Source organism: Oncorhynchus keta, chromosome 8 (assembly GCF_023373465.1).
Source record: "Oncorhynchus keta strain PuntledgeMale-10-30-2019 chromosome 8, Oket_V2, whole genome shotgun sequence".
NCBI classification, from domain to species: Eukaryota; Metazoa; Chordata; class Actinopteri; order Salmoniformes; family Salmonidae; genus Oncorhynchus; species Oncorhynchus keta.
This window is the reverse complement of record NC_068428.1, coordinates 14,479,927-14,504,860: the sequence shown is the minus strand read 5'-3', so window position 1 is coordinate 14,504,860 and position 24,934 is coordinate 14,479,927. Positions and strand designations below refer to the sequence as shown.

General features: G+C 43.6%; 1 protein-coding gene across 7 annotated transcripts in view; it reads right to left on the bottom strand.

Moving 5' to 3' along the window:
• Nucleotides 1-24,934, bottom strand: part of lama2 (laminin, alpha 2) — a 148,982-nt gene that overhangs the window by 44,526 nt on the left and 79,522 nt on the right. For 3 of the 7 annotated variants that reach the window (XM_052523521.1, XM_052523523.1, XM_052523522.1), the window contains exons 19-33: nt 18,766-18,977; nt 17,145-17,251; nt 16,566-16,829; nt 13,985-14,165; nt 13,619-13,755; nt 12,986-13,222; nt 11,145-11,288; nt 8,641-8,817; nt 8,172-8,357; nt 4,889-5,007; nt 4,558-4,675; nt 3,682-3,816; nt 2,517-2,641; nt 2,349-2,435; nt 2,002-2,195 (exon numbers count right to left, since the gene is read on the bottom strand). In XM_052523521.1, coding sequence (XP_052379481.1) covers nt 2,002-2,195; nt 2,349-2,435; nt 2,517-2,641; nt 3,682-3,816; nt 4,558-4,675; nt 4,889-5,007; nt 8,172-8,357; nt 8,641-8,817; nt 11,145-11,288; nt 12,986-13,222; nt 13,619-13,755; nt 13,985-14,165; nt 16,566-16,829; nt 17,145-17,251; nt 18,766-18,977 — 2,423 coding nt within the window. The remainder of the gene's footprint in view (nt 1-2,001; nt 2,196-2,348; nt 2,436-2,516; nt 2,642-3,681; nt 3,817-4,557; nt 4,676-4,888; nt 5,008-8,171; nt 8,358-8,640; nt 8,818-11,144; nt 11,289-12,985; nt 13,223-13,618; nt 13,756-13,984; nt 14,166-16,565; nt 16,830-17,144; nt 17,252-18,765; nt 18,978-24,934) is intronic. The other 4 variants (XM_052523524.1, XM_052523525.1, XM_052523526.1 and 1 more) reach the window with 2 other exon arrangements.

Below are 24,934 nucleotides of genomic sequence, written 5' to 3'. Positions count from 1 at the left end.
CACATGTGAGGCTGTGTTCCAAATATTTCAAAACTAAAGGTTGGCTTATACTACGGGTGTGTTCGTAAATGTAACGGGTGTGTTCATTAACTTAATCTGGAGTGCGAGAGTGTGCTCTGGGCGTTTATAAACTGAGAGCGTTGTCAGATTGTCCCTTCGTTAATTCAGAGCATTTCGCTCTCGCAGCGTTCAGAGCGCGCACACTGGATGCTCTGGGTGAAAAGCAGGGTTGATCCAAGAATTCTAACTTAACAACAGCAGTCAAGCACCCGAGCTAACTGGCTAACATGCTAGCTTATTCCAGACACAAATAAGATAACAGCTCCCTGACCATTTTACACGCCCTAGCAGAGCTGGGTAGGCTGTTTTTATGTTATCCAGAGCATTGGTGACTGCAACTGTGCTGCTGGAAACTTTTTAATTACACTTTTTTGGCAACGTTTACTGATACCGGCCATACTCAACGTGTGTTGAGCGCTCGTAAATTCGTCAGTTATTCTACGCTCTGGCACACTCAGATGAGAGTACTCTGAAATCGGAATAGATAGCCAGAGCTAATTTACCAGCTACATCTATTGACAGTTGTTGCAATGACATCATAAACAATCTATTGAAATAGTTACTTGCATAGTGAAGTCTTTTGTTTAGACATGTAGCCAGCTAGGCAAACAACGAACCATAATCCCAACTCATAAAGTTACTACCATGCATGAATCTGCAGGGAGATAACCAACCAGGTTCAAAGTTCACATGTTCCAGAAGGCATTTCTGCCCAAAAACGCATTTTGATAAAAAAATGTACGTTTGCGTTCAAATGGCGCTCCTGTGAAGTAGTAACGCGCGACATACGCCTAGTTTCCTGAAACAAGTCACATACTGCAGGTCCTATATTTGAGAGATATAAGAAAGCTCAGTTTATTGCATTTTTTTTACCCATATTTAACTTTTTGGAGCACTAAACTACTTTCATAAATATTTCCATAAATTATTTTAACTGGTACCGGGCTACCTTCAGACGAGTCTTGTGAAGCTTGTGGGCTTTCTAGAGAAACATGTACGTGTTCACCAGAGTCTCATCTAGCCATAAAGGGATCATATTATACCGTTCGGAGGCTACAGACGTTTTTGTGAGAAGACACATTTTCAAGATGTCTCCTGGTCTGACAAACACCGCTGTCGCTCTGCCACCTGCCAATGCAGATGCGGTGGATTGAGACACAGCTCATGTAAAACAACGGATATCTCTAGCTTAAACAGATTTTTATGGGAAGTTTTTTAACAATGCAAATTAGATTTACGCGGGGCACAGACGTCGACTCAAAAACAAAGTACCAAACCCGCTCACAAGGTTTGTTAACTCTTAAGGTCCCTAGGTAAATCAGCCTTTATGTTTGCAATCATTTACCATCCTCATTACATCTTGATTCTCTGGTGCCAATAGGGCAGTTTAGAACGCTGATGAGGAACACATTCACAGAGGTTTGTGAGTGTTTTGGTTGATTGCAATAACTTATTTGTGTTGTTGAAATGTAGTGTATCTGTTGTATGTTGTAGTGTATTTTTTGTTGTTGCTGTTTTATTGAATTATCATGTTGATTTGGGAATTGTTTGTTCTCAGGGCACCATTAAGAATGAGACCCTGGCTTCAAATTGGGTTCGCCTGAATAAAGAAATTATAATAATTTGTAAAAAAAAATCACTACAAAGTCTTTGAATTCAATAATCTCTAAATTCCCTCTTATGAAGATTATAATCCTCAAGAAGGCCTGGATAACTAAGCAGTTTTACAACTGTCCCCTAAGTAATTTCCTACCACTTTAGACTCACATAAAAGGTTAAAATAAAAATAGAAAAAATAAAAAGGATAAGTCTAGAATATTGAATGAACAAAAAACAACCAAGAAAGTCCTACAAAGAAACCTTGCTGATTTTCTGTACTAGTAATTGTGTTTGTGTGTGTATTGAAAACAGTGCTACAGTATGTTATATTAGTATACGTACACACAATCCCAGAGGGCCCACACACATGCCTCTCCATGCACTGGCTGCAGGTGCGTCCAGTGGCCCCGGGCCGGCAGTGGCACTGGCCTGAGCGGGGGTCACACGGTTGGGGCCACGCCCCGTACGGGTCACACTTACACTCCTCACACTTCCCGCCGGGGGCACGGGGGTCGCCATGGTAACCTGTGGCACATCTAGAGGAGCGACAACAGGGTTTAGTGTAGATAACTAACAGAAAGTGATGTTCAGTTAGCAATGTGGGGCGGCAAGGTCCCTGATGAGGTGAGTTCAGTATGATTCACAAAGAGCATGTTGGGGTTTGTAAATGTTGAGGAGAGAGTTTGTACCTCTCACAGTACTTTCCCTCATAGCCCTCAGGGCAGGCAGTACAGTGGTAGTCGTTGAATCCCTCTGTTACACAGGTAGGGCTGAAACTGAGAGAACGAGAGAGCTACAGATGAGAGCTGCTTTATTGTACAGTAGTAGAGCCATGCACCTGTGTCTGTGTGACCTACTTGTTCTCATGGTTGGTGAGGGGGCAGGCACAGGGCTTGCAGTCGTCAGGTCTGCCCCTCACTACACCATAGTATCCTGGGGCACAGCGTTCACACCTGTCCCCCTCTGTGTCGTGCTGGCAGTTCTGTAGAGAAGACACCCGTCCCTTCACTAATATCATATCCACATTCACAACCATTCACTTCAAATAGGCTACACCTGCAGAATCAAACTAAAACCCAGTGGCTGTCGAGGTGGACGTTGGATGTATTTTAGCTGTTGTTTTGAAGTGAGGGCCCTTCCAGAGTGTGAGCTCTGTCAGCCCAGAGCTGTTTTCCTCTCCTCTCTCAACCACTCTGCTCTGAGAAAAAGTGCCAAACTGACAATTGAGAGAGGCAATACTAATCAGTCAGCGGAAGTTGCGGCCTACTGAGCCGTGGTATTCCAAAGACGTTCATTAACTTCCTGTGTACCTCAATTAACCAAATTACGCTGTACAAACTCATTTAACATTTTCAATTTGCCTGCTTCGTAAAATGCAAATGATATTGTTATTAGCACAAATACAAATGAAAGCTGGGATTGCTTTGACAACATAGAGTTCCAGTTCCACACTATAACACGAGGCAGGGCTGGCTTCCATGTGCTCTAGGGGAAGATTTGGGAAGCAGAGAATAAGAGCTTTGTTGGTCATTAACTTGACCAAAAGGCCCTGTTTTATATTTGAAGGGCACATTATGTTCCACATTAAACAGCATGGACTTCTCTCTAGCGTAGCATCTCTGTTAGTATTTCCAAGTCAAATCTACCCCAGACACTAACCTATGCTCTACTTCCTGGTGGCAGTGGACCATGTGGCCAATCAAATTGCTTCTGAACAAATCTGCTGATCCTCTACACTTGGAGAAAGTGCAACTGTTTAGACTGAGAGCTGGTTTGAAAACCAGGGGAGCTGAGAAGATAGAGGATAAAAGGAGGAGAGTTTTTCATTGGCTAGATAAAGGTCTGGGCTGATGTAAATGTGAAACGGAGCTGAAAAGTAAAGCGTTGGGCTAATTACCCATCTATGGCAGAAAGTAGAGTAGAGTAGAGTGGGCGGGTATGGGTGCAGTCACAGGGCAGCCTGCCAACCAGTGCCAACGACACCCTTCTCCTCAGGTCATGGGGACTTTGTAAAGACCTTACCTGGCAGATGGATGTCTCTGGGTCACAGGCCTCACTGTGCCTGTTGCACTGGCACTGCGCACAGCTCCCGATGCCTGCTCTGGAGGCTGCGCCACCGCTGCGGGCAGACAGGCGGTAAAACCCGGCCCCACATTCCTGCCGATGGGCGAAACAGAGACAGACACACGTTTACTGGTTAGGCTGTTCCCCCCCGAGCCGCTCACGGTAGTGCCAGGCTCCACTGGAGCTCCAACGAGACACACGTACTGAGAATTAATCGGGTCAATTTGAGAAGCCATCTGTTCCCAGCAAACACGATAAACGCCTGTTTAAAAATACTTTATTAACTATGTGGCAGCTTCAAATACGTGCCATCTGTCTGGTTTGTTTATAGCCACCTTTATGAGGAATCCAGTAGGAGACACATCAGTAACACTCAGGTTTGGATGGAAGTTGTCGTAGTAACACAAGAGTTAATTAGGAGTGTATTAGAGCCGCGCTAAAGAGTGGGGGAGCTTTGGATGTGTCTGGATGGAGCTGTGAGAAAGAGAGGGAGAAAGAGAGAGAGAGCTGGCAGTTTTGATGAGAAGGATTGTCTTGTGGAGGGTTTCTAACAGCTGTTTCCTCCTGTCTCCATGTCTGTGGCTTTGATTGGACTGTGACTGACTGCCACACACACACACACACACACACACACACACACACACACACACACACACACACACACACACACACACACACACACACACACACACACACACACACACACACACACACACACACACACACACACACACACACACACACACCCCTCTCTGATGGATGACCCTGTCGCCATGGCTGATGCTCTGATGGGAGACACAGAGACACAGCTGTCTCAGTGGCTAGCTAGCTTACCTCACAGGACAGGCCGGAGTAGCCCAGGGGGCAGTCACACTTCTCTATCTGGTGGGCCCGCTCACTCTCCACGGACGGCCTTCCCTCCTCTGCCACCTCCATAGAAATCTCAGAGATCCTGTGTTTTAGTAGAGAGAGAGATAGAGACAGGGAGTGTGACAGCCATGTGAACCAATGTCAACGATACAACTATGCTTGAAACATGATGTGATCAAACGCTATTGCCCTGACCATGACACTAAAAGAAAGAGTGTAGCGTAAACAGCCCTCTAACGGTATGTTTCGGTCTAGCCCATTGTGTGTTCAGACAAAGACAGAGAGGAGAGCTCGCCTGCTGTGTCTCATCATGTTCCCATGGGAAGCCTTGATGAGGACGTAGTCAACATAAAACAGCACATCCATGAAGTCCTCGCGTGTCATGGCCTTCTTGTCTTCGTACTTCCACTCGTGCTGAAAAACAAAACATGTTGATGACATCACTGGCATCGAGATCCTATTGAAATTACTTGAGAGGCTATGTCATAAACCCTCAAAGTTCCAGAAAGTAGTGAAAATGGCAGTCACCAGTCTAATTGGAATGAATGGCAGTGGTGGCATAGTCCTAATTTTACTTATGCAGGAAAATAAAAGTAAGGCATGTGATATATCAGAAATTGTGTAAGATAATTATTTTATATACAGTATCAGTCAAAATTTTGGACACACCTATTCACTACAAAGTTTTTCTCTATTTTTACACATTTCTACATTGTAGAATAATAGGGAAGGCATCAAAACATTGAAATAACACCTACAAAAAAAGTGTTAAATGAACATATATTTTATATTTGAGATTCTTCAATGTAGCCACCCTTTGTCTTGATGACAGCTTTGCACACTCTTGGCAATTTCTCAACAAGCTTCATGAGGTAGTCACCTGGAATGCATTTCAATTAAAAAGTTAATTTGTGGAATTGTGTTGTGACAAGATAGACAGAAGATAGCCCTATTTGGTAAAAGACCAAGTCCATATCATGGCAAGAACAGCTCAAATAAGCAAAGAGAAACAACAGTCCATCATTACTTTTAAGACATGAAGGTCAGTCAATGCGGAACATTTCAAGAACGGATGTGTGATTCCCACCTTGAAGCATGGAGGAGGAGGTGTGATGGTGTGGGGGTGCTTTGCTGGTGACACTGTGATTTATTTAGAAATCAAGGCACACTTAACCAGCATGGCAACCACAGCGATACTGCAGCGATACGCCATCCCATCTGGTTTGCACTTAGTGGGAGTATCATTTGTTTTTCTACAGGACAATGACCCAAAACACACCTCCAGGCTGTGTAAGGGCTATTTGACCAAGGAGAGTGATGGAGTACTGCATCAGATGCCCTGGCCTCCACAATCACCTGACCTCAACGCAATTGAGATGGTTTGGGATGAGTTGGACCGCAGAGTGAAGGAAAAGCAGCCAACAGGTGCTCAGCCTCTCACTCCTCATTCTATTCTGGTTAGAGACAATTTGCGCTGTTCCGTAAAGGGAGTAGTACACAGCATTGTACGAGATCTTCAGTTTCTGGGCAATTTCTCACATGGAATAGCCTTCATTTCTCAGAACAAGAATAGACTGACGAGTTTTAGAATAAAGGTCTTTGTTCCTGGTAATTTTTGAGCCTGTAATTGAACCCACAAATGCTGATGCTCCAGATACTCAACTAGTCTCGTGAAGAAGGCCAGTTTTATTGCTTCTTTAATCAGAACAACAGTTTTCAGATGTGCTAACATAATTGCAAAAGTGTTTTCTAATAATCAATTAGCCTTTTAAAATGATAAACTTGGATTAGCTTACACAACGTGCCACAGGAACACAGGAGTGATGGTTGCTGATAATGGGTCTCTGTATGCCTAAAGTATGTATATATTCCATACAAAATCCACAGTTTACAGCTGCAATAATCATTTACAACATTAACAATGTCTACACTGTATTTCTGATCAATTTTATGTTATTGTAATGGATCATTTTTAAAATGTTCTTCCAAAAACAAGGACATTTCTAAGTGACCACAAACTTTTGAACGGCAGTGTATGTGTGGACTCCTTCAAGACCGTTGGAAAGCATTCCAGGTGAAGCTGGTGGAGAGAATGCCAAGAGTGTGCAAAGCCATCATCAAGGCTACTTTGGGTGGCTACTTTGAAGAATCTCAAATATATATATATTTTTGGATTTGTTTAAACTTTTTTTGGTTGCTACATGATTCCTTATGAGTTATTTCATAGTTTTGATGTCTTCACTATTAAAATAGTCAAAATAAAGAAAAGCCCTGGAATGATTAGGTCTGTTCAAACTTTTGGATGGTACTCTAATTATAAATACAGTTTAAATACGTTTTATACACATGTTCGGTATAAATAGCCTCTAAAATATATGCAAACAGACCATAAATGTCTCAAAACATTTTTAATTGGAAAGCTGTTAGTGCTATTATATGATACAATATCACAACCTGTTGCATTTACAACTTGTCTACAGTACGTCCTATCATCAACTGATTTCAGCCAGTGTATGGCTGTGGATTGACTCCATTGTTTGAATGGAATATTGGCATAGCTTTGTAGCAAGTACGATCTGTACGCGTAGGCACATACTGCATGACTGCAAGGTGTCCCGATATCTTTTCCAACTGTCCCGTTATCTGGTTTTAATGTCTATTCTAGAATGCCCTTCTTATCAATCAGAAACGCTGTGGTATAAAGTATTTGAATTCCTAATTCTATGATCACTTCAAAGTCAATTTCTCATACAACATCTCCAGAGGTTAGAATCTAGCTTTGAAGAGTTTTTGGGACAATGACAAGAGATGCACTTGCATGGCATCCACCACAAAAGGACCATAATTGTTTAACAACACAAGCGAGTTTCCGTGGCAAATGGATCATGACTGCATCCTTAGCCATTAGGAAACTGTAACAACAAGACAAGAGACGGTCCACCATGTAAGCCTATGCCATGGGTGTTCCCAAACTAGTTTGGCCCTTGACCCCATATTGACATTAAACATTTTTCGCGACACCCACCACGTAATCCAAAGCCAATATTGACTTTTTAAAATGTGGCTTATGACAGTCTATTACAAAACAGTCTGACAGTACTTTTGACCGTATTTCAATCTGAAAGTATGGTTTGAAGTGACTGGAATGCATCAGAAAGGTATTGGGAAGTTCAGAAGATCGTCAGTCAATAATGTTGTATGGATGGATGGATCATCGTTGATGATGTTCTTTTTCCTCCAGTCTGATTTAGTGCCTGGTCTCGTCCAATCGGTTCTAACGACTTGTGGGCATAGCAGAGGGAAATAGTGTGTACTGTATGTACATGTTCCAGAGTGTCTTATTGTTCAGTGATAGGGTCCTAATGTTTTGTAGCTTCAACCGTTCAAGAGCCACATTTGTAGGAAGAAAACAGAAACTGCTCTGTTTATTACAACCTCATCTGACAGCTACCGGAGGTTACTGGCGTAACCCCAGTTCTATGAGGCGCAACTTTTCTCACGCGACCCCATTTTCAAATTAGGTGACCCCACATGTGGTCACGACCCCTAGTTTGGGAAACACTGGATTATGTCCTTACCTCTGTCATGTCGATCTCGTGCCGGGTGAGTTGACCAATCTGCAGTCCCTGCATGTGGCGGACCATCACCTTGTCTCTGTTGGGCCCTCCCTTTATGATGACCTGGGGTTCGTAGGAGGTGCGGCCTGTCTCGTCACGCCCCTCAAAGTAGATGGCGTACTTCAGCTTGCCGCCGTAGGCTGTGATCTAAAGAGGAGAAACCACATCCAAGTAAAAAAGCTTGTTAGTACTATTCACATCTCTGGCAGGTCAGTTAAATAACAAATTCTTATTTTCAATGACGGCCTAGGAACAGTGGGTTAACTGCCTTGTTCAGGGGCAGAACGACAGATTTTTACCTTGTCAGCTCGGGGATTCGATCTTGCAACCTTTCGGTTACTAGTCCAATGCTCTAACCACTATAAGGATTCAATTGTACACCTGTTATCAACTTGGGGTTTAAATAACATCGAGATGAGGGTGCTCTCACCATGGAACCATGGAATTGTTCAGGCAGTCTCCAGTAGTAGAGTTCGGTTAGCTTCTGGGTGACCAGGTCAGCATTAGCGATGATCTCTGGGTGCTGGAAGGTCACTCCGCTTGTGGTCTCTTGCAGGTTGGCTTTGTCCACTAGGGGCAGCTTGGTCTGCTCTGGTTTCAGGGACAGCTACAGCAGCACAGACACAACAAACAAACAGCATCACTTATTGGCCTTAATGTCACACAAAATACACAGATAACGGGTTGTATTTGGGTTTAAATGGCCTATGTTGCGAGAGAGCGGTGCAAGTGTTTTTAAAAAGGGAAACAGCCTCTGTGACATTGAACAACTGTATTCTCTGATAACACACCAGGACTCAGCCTCTCACATAGTTGTAGATTAAAATGCATTTCACATCCTGAGGGCAGGCCAGAGATGTGCTTAATTGGGCAAGTAGAACATGCATATATTTAAGAAGCCACTTCTCTACAGTAGACTATGCCTCTGAGGCCCCTGTTTTAAATTTGCCCTCCCTTCCCATCTAAATATCCAGCAAATGGCTCACTAAAGGTTCCAGGGGGGGCAGGCTGTGCCCCTCACCATGCAATCTCATGACTCACTGACTTAGAGAGAATCTCCTGACTTCCAATGAATGAAGGAGAGGATTCTCAACTGTCTGTCTTTTTTCTCTCTTCATCTTAAAGCAAACAAACTTAGATTAACTTTGGGACGGCAACCTTTATTTAATTTGTTTGTCGTTTCCATTTATATGAAAGAAGGGTCCCTCTTCCGATGTCCTCAGCCGCGGTCTCCATGGACACAGCGGATGGAGGGTTATCAGGTCTGAGGCGCTCTGGCAGAAAATCCTTATTAAAAACAAACAGGGAAGCTGCAGCTCCCAGCCTCTGCCTGCTCCAAGCCCCCAATAAACCCTCTCCCACCCACTGTACGAGGCTATAATATATATTATCCTTCTGTTTGTGCTTGGTCCCCCTGGTTCTCACTACGTTCCATAAATTACAGGGAAATAAGATGGAGAGTAAATACCTGGTTGGGAATGAATCAATGGAGGAGAACCACTTTCATGAAATTAATATTTACCCTGTTTCCCATAAAAGCATATAGCTGTGTTGTGGCATTTCTCTCTAGACTATTTCAGTACTTGTGGTTGCACATACAGTAACTTGTAAAGTGTAATCGGACTAATTCGTGATTGTTAACTGTTGCATGAGAACAAATGTTGTTTTATCATAGCCCATATTAAGTAGCCTATATCAAGAAAGCATAGAACAGTGGTCACCAACCTTTTCTGTGCCGAGACCCCTTTTTGAGTGAAAAAGCAGGCCATTTAAACATGACTTTAAAACAAACGTACGCCTACGCAACATTAACCTATTAAAAAACACTTCCGTAGCAATGAGGTTTATGCAGTAGGCTGTAGGCTCAATACATCACTGCATATTGGCTATCCTTGAATTGCCCTGCCAATGGTGTTCTTATCAGACCATTTTAAAATGATATTTTCAAACGGAAGGTATATGATCACACTGGTAATATATAATTTGTTATAGGCCTCTTACTTGTGAGCCATACATTTAAATCGTTAGCATTTTATTTTTTTTATTTTTTTATTGTGATATGAGTCTCAGCGGATGGAGGGAGGGAGAGCGCGAGCGGTGGAGAGGCTGCCTCTCACTGTTCATCAGCTCTTCCTCCTCCTGCTGACTGACCAAAAATGGGACACTGTCTTCCAGCTGACGGGTGAAACTCGATCGCATTTCATTTATTTCTGAAATACGCTACTCCTCGATTTTAGAGAGACGCAAGTCGCTAACAACAACGCAAATATATTGATACACTTTGCAGCGCGAGTGGAAAGGGACAGGGCGTTTCACGGCTTATAAAAGTGTTGAGTGAAGTGTTGACAGTGCTGAATAAAAATGTGAATATTAAATCATTCCGAAAACAGCAGCAGTCTCTCTGTAAGCCATGTTTTTGTTTAGTTTTGAAATCTCACACAGTAGAGTCCGCAAACAAATTCTCAGTGGGCTTGTGAAAGCTGCAGACACGGTGATCTGAGCTATCTAGTTAGCCAGTGGTAGGCCTATAAATTGACTTTGCTCTCCGGGTCCGCCGGGTAGACGGGAACAGTTTGCCTACCCGGCGCGCAGGGAAGCTGAATCAATTGCACCTACCTCAAACAGCGCGAAACGAATAAGAAAATAGGAAAGGAAGGCTTTATCATTTGGCCTTTTACAGAAATAAATGGCCATCGAGTAGGAAAGCCTTGGAGATAGACCGGTTGGTGACCACTGGCATAGAACATTATTCATATTATATGCGTTTGTCTGTGTGTGCGTGTTGTGTGATGTGAGTGGGTGCACTCGCAGTTGCTGTACGTTTGTGTACGAATACAGTGCCCGTGTGTGGGTGGACTTGCATGTGATGGGAATACATGTGTAGATGTGTGCTGCGTGTGGATTTCTGTCACGTTTCTTCATGACTTGACTTACCCACATGCGGATGAGGCCCTGTGCCTCAGTACAGGTGCTGGACATACCAAAGCAGTAACACTGACTGCAGCCTAGTGGGTTGCTTGTGCTCAGGCCGAAAGTCCTCGGCTTACACTGGTCACACTTTAGACCCTGTATATTTACCTGGGGACGGAACACTCAGGAATTAAGACACAGTCCAAGTCCAAAATGGCTGATGACCAATATTGTCCACACACACACACACAAAAAAGGACATTTTCAGTAAAGTATACATAAGAACAAATATAAAATCAATCTGAACAGATTTGGAAATAATATATAGGCCTAGAGAGATATTTGATTTAAGACAGAGCCAAGCTATAAATAACAGTGGCGGAAAAAGTCATATCTCTTGTGCTCTTCGCCTATTCTGCTCTGGACTGATCAAAGAAGGTGATATTCACAAGAATCCAAAGGCAGCCATGTGTGTAGATACAGTAGGTGCATGTCAAAGGGGCTACTGTGCATGTGTACCACAGTGACATGTGTCTGAGAAGGAATGATAAGGGGCATACCCCCGCGTACAGCAGACACACACAGTGACAGCCCTGATAACAGTGCATCACACCAAAAAACACTATTTCATATGGAACTTTTCCCTTCTATTTTATCTGATGCTTAACCCTAGCTAATACACTCCCAAAGCATCCAGAACTGAGAAGCAGCATTCATAACAGACATTGGTTGTGCCATGAACTACATATTAACGCTTTGTTTACACACCAGTCTGTGGGTTTAACTTTAAGGAGGATGCTAAGGATGCCAGAAATTCTATTGCCATGGCTTCATGGAACACACAGAGCCACGCCACCCCATCACCGTGTCCATCACCCCTCCAGTCAGTCTCCATCACTAACAATCCCTAAACCCATCTTACCCAACTCTTATCTCTATCCTTCCATCCCAGTAGTCTAAAATAAACATCCAGCGAGGGAAGACGCACACACACAACAGTACAACAAGAGACCCAACAATAACAATCATCTCTTCTGCATGTGTCACCTTACTTCAGAGTGGAAAGTGGCTTTTTACTCTCTCTCTCTCTCTCTCTCTCTCTCTCTCTCTCTCTCTCTCTCTCTCTCTCTCTCTCTCTCTCTCTCTCTCTCTCTCTCTCTCTCTCTCTCTCTCTGTGTGTGTGTTAATGAGAGTCATCACCTCTCATAGGTGGCCCCTATGTGACAGCCTGTCACAATGTCACAGCACTGTCACTGTGAGGCACGGAGTCGGGGATGGCGACGCCTGCCTGCCTGGCGCTAGCTAATCTGAATGCCTTCCCCCCACGTCAGGTCTATTTCCATCTCACACTTCCTCCCCCACACAGACGCTACCCTGCCTGCCTGGGTTTCGTTTGCCTGGCTCCGGGTTTGTTCGATGCTGGCAACCAGGCAGAGGATGGCGACAGGCCCCTATGCTGAGCCCAGATAGGGAAGGTACGGAGAGCTAGAGTGCTGCTGTTGAAACACAGGCTATATGGAGCAATCTGCCTTAGTCATTCTAATGGGACATTTCCAGGTAGTTGCAGTGAGGCTTAGAAAATACAGGCCTAGTTACGCTATGTAACTGCACGTTTAAAATGTGAAACTGGCAGTGAAAGCTACTTGGATTAAGTCAGTGCTGGCTAGACATCAGGGAGGTTCCAGGAGAGCTGGCTTTGGTTTCTTTTGGGAGAATTTCATTGTAGTTTCTTGTCGTCACTTATTTGGAGAGGTCTGATGCAATCACTTGACACAGCATCCTATGATGAATATTCTAGATGAGAATAGTAGAGTATATAGATAGTAAATAGAGTAGACAACAATCAACTGATGGTTGTGGGTTACCTTGCAGCTGCATTGTCCAGTCCTGTCTGCACAGGCGCACACATCCTGGTCTGCATCACAGGTCTGGCTGTCTGAACCTGCCACGTTGCATTTGCAGGAAATGCATTGTGGGAAGTCCCGGTAGCCCAGTTTACACTCGCTGCACTTCTCTCCCTGGAACTGGTCCCGGCACATGCAGCAGCCGGTGTTGGGGTTACACTGCTGCGTCACTGAGCCCACCTGGTTACAGCCACAGGCCTGTGGAGGAGATGGTCAACTATTCATAATCAATGTACCATTATATTAATCAATACCCAGTCACAAAGGGTTAATCCATTGGCTTCACATAGTAAACATTTCACAGACCTTCCACAAAAGCGGGTTAAAACATTGGCTGCAAAATTAATTATACAATTATGCATATCGTCACAGCAGTAATCCCATCATGTGTTTCTCCATTAAATCTCAAAGCACTTCTGTGCGGTTTTCATTTCTATTTTGTGAATGCTCCGTACTATAAAAGTTGAAGTTATTTTGCTAAACCTTTTTAATGAGCATTTTTTATCAACAAAAGAATAGGCCTAACTCCAGGAAAGAGCCAGACAGGACTAGTTTGGAGGGGAGTGGCGTGAGATGAGGTGAAGTAAGGTGTACCTTGCAGCCCGCCATGATATCATGGCCCCAGTGATTGGGGGCACATTTGTCACATCTCTCCCCCACGGTGTTGGGAGGGCAGACGCACTGTCCTGTGTTGGCGTCGCAATTATTCCCCACATGGGCGCACTGGCACGCTGGGAAAGAGGCAGGAAAAACAAACTCTACTCAAAACAGCAGAATAGGCTCAGCACCACAACTTTCCATTAAACCTGGAAGAGAGTAAATACCCTTTTTGGTTTGAGGTCATCCAGCATTTAACATCAAGGAAAACGGTAATCAAATCTAAATAAGATGTATTCATGTGTTGTATTGACCAAAAGTTATTTGCAGACATCAATCAGTTAGATGGCAGTCAGTTCTTACGTGCGCAGCCACCCTCCTGGAAGTTGAAGTGTCCCGGAGCGCATCGGTCACACTTGGGCCCAGTGACACCAGGCTGGCACCGGCACTGGCCCGACTCGTCACAGTCAAAGGACTTGGACCCAAAGGAGTTACAGTTGCAGGGGGCACAGACTCCAGCGGACTGAATGCCGTAAGTCTGGGGCTGGGAGACAGCACAGAGATACTGAGGTCATTCAGGGACTCCAGAGAGCTGTCATAGACAGACATAGGGTGCTATTACCACAGCAAACAGGTACAGCACACAGTGACACACCGCAAACACTGTAAAACACACAGCTCAATACTTCAGACTAGGTTTTCAAGAACACACAGCATACAATAACGTCTCTGTACGAGAAAACATTATTTGAACCGTAGTAACAATAGTGACAATTCAATTGATATTTAGAAGTCCAAAACATAATCTAATATAAACTAATTTCTCCGTGCGTCGGGCAGAGGAAATGCCCATGTCTCACTATAAATGCAGCAACATGTGGTGAATAAGTAAATGGGAATTGTAACTATAGAAGGCGAGGCGACGGGGAAAGGAGGCAGCCAGAGACAGATGGTTCGATATGAATCTGATTATATGAGGAGCCAACAGCTCCTGCCTGGCTGGCAATCTGCATTATTCTCCCTTCAACAGGAAGGAATGGTGACGGTGGTAGGTAGCACACATCCCTGGGCCTCTCCCCCAGACTACCCCCCCTCCGGGGAGTTCTCTCTGGGGGTGCTGGGAGTCCTGGTGGGATGCTTCCACCAACCCATGTGGATCCAGCTGTCTCGGAGGTGGGAGTGGAAATGGATGGCTGATTGATTGACAGAGAGCGGTTAGCGCCTGAGCAGCAACCAGGTGTTGTGTTAGGGATGACTGACGTCTGTGTGTGAGAAGTGCTTGCTTACTCTTGTCAGCACAGCTAAAGAAAAATGCGTGTATGTGTAGCGTGTTTGTGTGTAGCGTGGTTGTGTGTAGCGTGGTTGTGTGTAATGTGGTTGTGTTTAGCGTGGTTGTGTGTAATGTGGTTGGATATAGCGTGGTTCCAGCCTGGTGTGTTAGCGTTGCACACAATATGAGTGAAGTAGGCAATCATTGCCTTGGCTAATTCTCACTTGAAACCTAATTTTTGTGTTTAGTAGGTTAAATTACACATTCGGTTAACATAATATACTATAGTGATCTGTTCTTGCAATTTGTAGTCTATGACATTTCAGATTTACATATGATAATTTTTCACTAAGTAGTTTGGAGCAAACTACTTTTTATCAAAGTAACTTAAGGTAAGTAAACCATGTTTTCCTTAAGGGTAGCTTTAGTGTGTCTTTAGTGTGAAGTAATTGGTAGCTTGGTACACTATATTTTCAGAGTAGCTTCCCGAACACTGCCACTGACCAAGGTGAAAAAACAAAACTTTTAAATAAGAGTTCAATTAAGATGAATGCCGTAAGAAAGGCTGAATAATTAACTATCACAACATAAAGGGCAGGGTTGATAAGTGGGCAATATTATAGAACAACAACTTATGAAGAGATCTCACATCAATTGAAGGGTCTAGTGGGGGCTGGATATTTCCAAGAATCCTCAATCACCTCTTTACAATGTAGATTACCATCTGACTTAATCACACTGTGCATTAAAGTATTTCTTCAACGCCTCAAGGATTTACAATTACATCTAGCTGCACAGTACAAACGTAGGATCTTAATTGGATCACTCTTTTGCTGCTGAGAATTGCATTGCTGCACCTGCAGAAAATGCAGATGATCTTTGTGATTTACACAAATTCACTAAAAACCTGCACTAACACACAATTACATTACTAGTATTTCACTTTTCATGTTATGGACTAAACGTTCAAATCCTGTTGCTGGAGGATTATTTTGCTGCGACAATATGGGTCAAATTAAGATCCTACATCTGTATATCTAAAGAATGCTGTTTTGCGCCTATACTTTATCTGCAACCAGTATATGGATATTTACTTACGGTACATAATAGTTCATATACGTACAATTCTAGCTCAATTAAAATATGCGTTAGTATGTGCAGCCTGTATCACACAAGGCTACTCAGTGACAGGTCCAGGTGAAACCTGAGCAGAAAGCAGAGGCTAAGAAGAGTGGAGCGCCAGGCTGTTTCACATACAGTCATTAAGGTCAGAGGCTTACTGCTGACCAGGCAATGTGTCATGTCAGCTCAGGTCAGGTTAGAGTCATGCTGTGGTCCAGCCAGTACACATCAGATCTGTTCTGTTCGGAAGATGGTGAGTGGTCAGTTTTGGTCGGTCAGAGAAGGCCTATATGGTCAAGTTTGAAGTGGGGTCAGGTTGCAGTCACATATAGTCAGGGTCTGGGATGGACATGTTCGTCGTGGCTAGGTGAGGCAAAATTATAACTATGGACCCTGTGGGTTGGTTGGGCAGGCTTGGTTGGTTGGTGGGTGGATGGGTGGTCGGCGGATGGGTTGGTGGGTGGGTGGGTGGTTGGCTGGGCAGGCTTGGGATGCATCACAGCACACTAACACACTAAAACACTCAGTGCTGCAAATCTTTACTGTCTTTACCGCTGAGGTGCGGTAGGCTGCCCTAGGACAGCCCCCAGAGCGGGACGAGCCCCAGCGCTGGACCTGCTGCAGCCGGACCCTCTCTATTGGCCTGCGCGTCTCCCGACGCTCGTAACCCTGGCGACCCAGGTCGCAGCGATGGCCCACGAAGCCGGGCTTACAGATACAACGTCCCTCCAGGTCGCAGCGCTGGGACATGGCCCCTGTACGGCTGCAGGAGCACGGCTTACACACCTGCTCCTCTGCATCCCACCAACAATTGGGCTTCATTCACCAGGAGCAGTGAGGGGCAGGAAGTTAGTTATCTGTGAATGTCTGAGGTACTGAGTATAAATGAGGTCGTCACCCTAAAACTTTGGGAAATATTTAGATGACAATATATTTGTGAAACCAAACACCGGAGTGAAAAATTGGTTCAACTTCAGACATGAGCGTTACTAATCAACAGTATCTGACGCAGTAACTGATTTGAAATGTCCCCATAGCTTGTCCACCTTTTTATGGGTATCCCAATGATAAAATGACATAGTGACCGAATTGACAAGATTCGGAATGACAGCTGATACTTTGGTGACCTACCATGCACTCGTCACACTGCCGTCCCACCACATGCTGCTTGCATGGGCATTGCCCATTCTCCTGGTGGCAGACCTCCGACACAGAGCCATTGTTGTGACACTGGCAATCTGTAGACCAATGAGAGGGGTGGGGAGGAGAAGAGGGGAGGAGGGGATATCAGTTGAATGAATCAGATTTAGAATAACAAGGATCAGTCTAAGTTCAGCCCCAACAAGGCCCTCTCAGATAAGGGTATGTACTGTACAGTACAACTATATCCTCTTGTTGTCTTCGGTCCTATTGCTGTGCAGTACTACTGTCTATTGTCATCAACTCATACAGAGTACGCAAATCCAACCACTTTCAGATTGCTAGACACAGGAACACATTTGCATTGTATAACCGGCTCATTATTTACTTTAAAAAGTCCTAGTGATCTGCAAGAGAAAACACAGGCACAGATGGTTTCCTATAGGACTGGTTGGAGGGGACATTTGCTGTTTTTTCTGTCTTTGTACTGTGCTCAGTCACCCACGTAAGGTTTAAAGATGCCTGCATTTATTCAATGTTTAACAGGTTGGAATGAGTATGAGTTGTAAGACTCCCTTTCTCACCCTGACAGCATGGAGTCCAGATGGGATCTAAAGTGGGTCAAGTTTTTAATTCGGGCTGTCTGAGAGAAAGAGAGAACGAGTCGGGTTGATGGCACACTGAAACCAGCAACGAGATTACACTGTGCGTCAGCCACATTAAGTTGAAGAGATCTGTGACAATGATCATCAACTTGTTTTCCCTGCCACCGTGATAGCATGGGCAATTTCCAACAACGACGGCCCTGTTTCCGCATTCCTAATGTTGATTACTCCATGTCCGCCCAAAATGCCCCACCACCACCACAATAATCAGTTAGGACAGCCAGACTAAGTCAGCGAAAATGGACTTCTTCTCACCAACCTACTTTTTTCGTTCGACAGATTTCATTCAAACGGAAGTCGTGCGCCTGCCTTTTATCACTGCAGATGAAGGCAGCTATTCCATTCTATTGTCGAAGTCTATAGAGGCATTAGCTGCATGTTTAACTATTGTGCTTTACCAGTCTATAGTCTTAATGTACTGTCAATCACTACCAATACCTCGATCATTTCTTTGTCGTCTTTATTGCAGCTGTATATCAAGAGTTATAAATCAGGAATTAATTTGGCTATGAGCCGTGATAAGCTGTAATGCATTTTTAATTATCTTGGCATCATCGTCAAATGGGTCGTTTTGGTAAACTGAGACTAATTAGTTATCTTCATCCAAACATTGTCAACGTCGCAGACTGTACAGCTGAGAACAGAGAGGCAGATGAATTATAAACTTTTATGGGGTGAGCATTGAAGTTTGCAAGTCAACACAGGTTGTTTATGTGGATTTACACAGACAGTCACCATCTGCACACATTCTCATATTCTCAAAGCCAAACATTTTCACATTTTCAAAGACACCGCCACATCTGGCATGCAGGCTGTCTGTCAGGCAGGCAGACAGGCAGCGCTCGCATAACATTACAGCAACACTCCACTCTTCAAAGGAGACTCAGACAGGGACAGGGGCTTTAACGTACTGCAGGCTCTGATACTCATGTACTTCTTATACTCACGTTGGCAGTTTTTGGCCTTGATGGCGTCCCCGTAGAACCCCTCGGCGCAGGTGTCACAGGTGGTTCCCCCGTAGCCATCTCGACACCTCAGACAGGAGCCGGTGATGGGGTCGCAGCTCCGCGGTGAGGCCAGGTCCAGGTTACCGTTACACTGGCAGAGCTGGCACGAGCCTCCCTTAACCGTCGGCTGACCAAAGTAGCCATTCGAGCACCTACAGTGACCAGAGAGGAAGAGGGAAATCATGACTCATGGCTAGGGCCCTGAGTTTTACCTTACCATACTGTACGACATGGCCAAGAGAAACTCTGGGCAAGTTTTTTTCTTTCCTGACCTTGTGTCTTGACCAGGAATAACCACAGTCCCTAGTTACAATATAGCCCTATCATGACTAATTTGAGCAGGAAGGAGCGAGGCTATGGTACGTAGTGGACTGAAGGATCACTGCTCAGCTATGAAGATAATGTGTTTCCCATGAGGGGAGTCACAGTACAAATGACAGAAATGGACATATGGTCACTGTGCCTCTGTTCTTTTTCAAGTCACTAGAAAGGCTAAATGTCTCAGTGAAACTGGATAAAAAGCGATCACACTCAGCATGCACAGCTGTGTATCACGGACACTTCAGTGTTTCACTAAAATTACTTCAACGATGAAACTGGCTTCAATTATGAAATTGCCTTTTCAAACATGAACACTTAGTTTGTGTATAATTCACATATTCAGTGGGAACAATAAGGGGGCAGTGGACAGTATCATTGGCAGTCAAAACACAGAGAAAGAATCTGAAAAGGCAAACGCGCGAAGCCACAGAAAATATCGCTATTCCCCCTACCAACTCTTATCTGCACTGTCCTGCTTTTCCCACCATATATCTCCTCAGAAGCGAGTCGTGTTCTGCCCTGATAAAGATATACATTCTAGTGCCTTCTTGTTAAATGGTTGCTACAATTCTTATCTCCACACCGCCCTTCTATCTGCATGATAGCAAATGGGAAAAGTAATCATTCCATATCATGCACAGCGGATTCCTTTAGTCGCCGGAGACTTATTAATTTAATATGTTATTGCTTCTGACTGTCTTATGTGAGAAGGAGCCATTGGCGTGGAACAGTGAGTACGTGTCTGTAATTTAATTTCAACCATCAAGCGGGTGTCTTGGGGAGGAGACAGCACTAATGCAGATATCATGACCAAACATGCAAAATTATTGAATCACTTTACTTTGGAATCTGAAAAGAAAGAGCCTCCACCCGTAACATCCTATCCCATTTCCCCAACCACACCCATCCAACATGTCTCCATCCAACCACAACCACCCACCACCCTTCACCCCCCCTAAACATCCAAGGTTGCTTTTACATCCATCCCCTTCTTAATAACACCCCTTCCCCGTGGGAAGGAAAGTATATATATTATGAAAATAGGTATATACTGTATATATAGTTTGTATGTGTTAAGCGTTCTAGATTGTATATTTGTATACTGAACAAAAATATGAAAAATTCAAAATATTTTACTGAGTTACAGTTCATTTAAGGAAATTAGTCAATTGAAGAAGAAAGAAAATTAGGACCTAATCTATTGACGTCGCATGACTGGGAATACAGTCATGTTGTGGGTTCTCAATGGACATTCGGGTGCTTTCGTAAATCCACACTGGCTATCTACTCCGATTTCAGAGCACTCTCGCCTGAGTGTACCAGAACGCAGAATAATGAATTTACAAGCACTCAACGCCCGTTGAATATGGCCGGTGTCAGTAAACGTTGGCAAAAAGTGTAATTAAATTGTTTCCAGCAGTACAGTTGCAGTCAACAACACTCTGGTTAACACGAAAACTGCCTAACCAGCTCTGCTAGGGTGAGTGAAATGGTCAGAGTGGTCTCATTTGTGTCTGGAAGTAGCTAGCAAGCTAGCCAACGTTAGCTTGGGTGCTTGACTGCAGTTGTAAGGCCAGAACGCTCAAATAACCCTACTCCTCGGCCCGAACGTCCTGTGTGCGCTCCGAGAGCAAAACGGTCTGTTTACAAATTTACAAACGGACAATTTGACAACGCTCATAAATGCAGCCACTCCAGATTGAATTTAAGAACACACCCAAAGTCGAAAAATCTCTAACTTGTAGTTTGTTATGCTAACTAGCTAGCAAGAGGTTGCATAGCAAAAGCATCAACTTCCACTAGAGAAGACAAAGAGCAAATACACTCAACTGAAAGTTTGGTTACACTACAATTAGGGTGTGGAAATGTTATGCCCCTTAGATATTAATTTAGAAACCTCCAATCCACTTATGCTGTAGCCTACTCTCGAACGTCACGCTGTACAGCACCATATTTTCCATTCCATCCTAACGGAAACCCTGAGGGTTTTGTTTTTCTTGGAATAGAAACACCATAATATTAATACAATGAATTAAGCCAAATTTCTAAAAAATCAATCTCATATACTATGTTATGTTAAAAAAATGTTTTAAATTCTTTGTCTTCCATATTAGCATTACCAATCAAATGCTTCTCAAAGATGTTCCATCTGGTTTGCTTAATATAAGCAATTTGAAATGTTTTATACTTTATACTTTTATACTTTTAGTTTCGATACTTAAGTATAATTATAACCAAATACTTTTAGACTTTTACTCATTTTTCATTAAGGTATTTTTACTTTTGACAATTGGGTACTTTTTCCACCACTGTATTTTTGTTCAGTGTATGTGTTGGGCCTTAGTACATTTGTCCAGGCCTCAATTGTTCCTTGAAGAGCACCATTCATTCTCGAGGTCGACAATTCTAATGTTATAACATCTAATAATAACTGCACCCACTGGCAAATTGGGAGAGAGTGAGGTGATTGCCATCTAAGAGCCAGCATATTGTTTTTGCGGCAATGCTGCCTGCCAGCTGCAATGATCTCTGATTGATTGAGAGATTCAAGAAGCTGTCATTATCCCTATTCCCACTACAAGGTAAGGAGAGTCTGAGGAGCTGGGTGACGAAAGAGAATTCTACTTTTCAATTCACAGTATGGCCTTGCCTTACCTTTCGTTGTGGCTGGCAAAACAACATTCTTGGTCCGCAGCTCAAATTGACCATAAATATCACAGTAGCCACTAGACAGTAAGCACAAACTATTCAACAAAAACATATTACACTATTGAATAACGCAGCCAAACCATATGGCACTCTTGAATAATGCAACAGTTCACAAGCATGAAGGCCTATGTGCAGAAAATTAAAGGGTTTCAATTCTTGGGGCGGCAGGGTAGCCTAGTGGTTAGAGTGTTGGACTAGTAACCGAAAGGTTGCAAGTTCAAATCCCCGAGCTGACAAGGTACAAATATGTTGTTCTGCTCCTGAACAGGCAGTTACTGTTCCTAGGCTGTCATTGAAAATAAGAATTTGTTCCTAACTGACTTGCCTAGTAAATAAACATTTAAAAAAATTGTCTGTAGGCTACACACATTAGGCTACATTTCAGCTTCAATAGAAAAGCACAGAGCTCCTATAACAGCATGTCAAGTAACATTAGCCTATCAAAACATTTTGTCCATGCAAAAGCGTGCTAACATATAGGAGGTCACGGTATAATTTGCACTGGTCCTGATCCACACATTTCATACAAGTCTGTCACGTATACTCCCTCTATCCGGCACTCGAGGTCACCAGGCTGCTCATTATTACGCACACCTGTCACCATCGGTCCGTGCATTAGTGCCTCATTAGACTCACCTGGACTCCATCACCTGCCTGTTTACCTTCCCTATATATGTCAGTCCCTTTGGTTCTTTCCCTAGGTCCTATCGTTTCTGTTCCAGTGTTCATGTCTGTACGCTACCTTGTTTTGGTCGATATTCATTGTATCTCTGAACTTACTTCCCGACTACCCAGCGTACACGTTACATAGTCTGGGTGCTGAGATTCTATGCATGCAAACTTTACACTGCACAAGTATACTGAGTGTACCAAACATTAGGAACACCTTCCTAAAATTGAGTTGGACCCCTCTTGCCTCGGGAACAGCCTCAATTCGTCGGGGCATGGGCTGACTCTACAAGGTGTTGAAAGCGTTCCACAGGGATGCTGGCCCATGTTGACTCCAATGCTTCCCACAGTTGTGTCAAGTTGGCAGGATGTACTTTGAGTGTTGGACCATTCTTGATACAAACGGGAAACTGAGCGTGAAAAACCCAGCAGTGTTGCAGTTCTTGACACACTCAAACATGTGCCCCTGGCACCTACTAACATGCCCCGTTCAAAGGCACTTAAATATTTTGTCTCGCCCATTCACCCTCTGAATGGCACACATACACAATCCATGTCTCAATTGTCTCAAGGCTTAAAAATCCTTATTTAACCTGTCTTCCCCCCTCCATCTACACTGTTTGAAGTGGATTTAACAGGTGACATCAATAAGGGATCATAGCTTTCACCTGAATTCACCTGGTCAGTCTATGTCATGGAAAGAGCAGGTGTTCCTAATGTTTTGTATACACAGTTTATTTCTCTGTACACTTGTAACTTCATGCATAATAACCATTGTACTGTTTACATGGACCCAGATGGCTAGGACGCTACACCACAGCCATACGTTAAGCAGTGAGCCTTTTCTTTAATGAGTAAAAATAGGGAAATATTAAATGTAAAATGAACCTTTCTTACCAATTATATAGAATATGATTATGAAGATGTCATCCAGTATATAATCCACCCTGATCTCATTATATAGATAGGCCAGAGGTGGGCAATCATTTTGGCTCAAGGGCCAGTTTGGGATAAAAAAAAATTCAGCAGAGTGCCGCACAGTTCTTTTTTTCACTGAACGATTTGTTAGTCAAAAGCAATTTGCGGGCCAGAAAAAGGGCAGTTATTTGAAAATATATAGGTCCGTTATAATTTATATAAATATATAGGTCCGTTATAATTTATATAAATATATAGGTCCATTATAATGTATTTAAATATATAGGTCCATTATAAATTATATAAATATATAGATACATTATAATTTATATAAATATATAGATCCATTATAATTTATATAAATATATAGGTCCATTATAATGTATATAAATATATAGGTCCATTATAATTTCAACATCCTTTCTATCTAGTTTTAGCCATTCAAGAGTGACCTGGAGTGTTTTTTAACCCAAAATAATAATCCCCCCCACCACCCCGGGCTGTATGTTGCCCAACTCTGAGATAGGCCTACTGTATATTCTGTATTTCCCTGACGACTTAAACTGAATTCTTCCACTGCTCTATGTTCACTACATACTTCAGTCTGAGACTACCGTCGGTGAAGTCGTTTGTGGTGACGTCAAAACGAGGGCTGGTGTACGGAACAAAGTCATCATCGATTTAATCATCTTTAACCAATCAGTATCAAAGCCAATTATGCATTTCTAAAAGGAAGCTTTCCCCATGTGAGTTCTGACTCTGGTGCAGCAACCCATTGGTTTCTAGGACCAATCAGAATGGTTAGAATGTGTTTGAGTTCGAGAAATAGTCAGGGAGGTACTCAGATCCAGGCTCATTGCAGAGAAAAAACTATCATCCGTGGGCATGGCGTAGCGTTTGGTCGGAGCAAGGAGTATGGGTAGCTTGGCAACTACAGCATATCCGCTAAGAAAACTCCTATTACCCACATCCAACTCAGTCCAGTTCAGTTGGGTCTGTGGTTCCTGACTGGGTGAGGGTGAGGGTGCTATTCTTGACCAAATGTGCCATCTGATGTATTTACACACCCATGAACTCTCCCTGGCAGCCTGGCCACCCTGCTCTCTCGGACAGACAAGAAGGATCCGTCTTTAACACTGATGTCTCCCGCCAGGTGTCTGCCTTCCCTATCTATAAATATATCTGCAGCTCTTCCTCTTGGCTCCAAGCAGACGCCTTTAAAACAGGAAACATTCTCACCCCAGCCTGGCAACGCACCCCGCTCTATCTGTCAGGCCCTTGTGGATCAGATATCCATGCCCACTCGCTGCCAAACTAAACGTAAACGCTAATATGTTTCAAGGAGCTCAGAGGCTCAGACAGAGAATAAGAACAGGATTGGAGGTCTGTGTCTATCAATCGAAAGCAGAGTCTGTTTCTATCTATCTTTCCATCAGCCAAGCTTATGTTGTGTATTCTCATCGACAGCTTCCCTCTGTTCGCCTGGCCACTC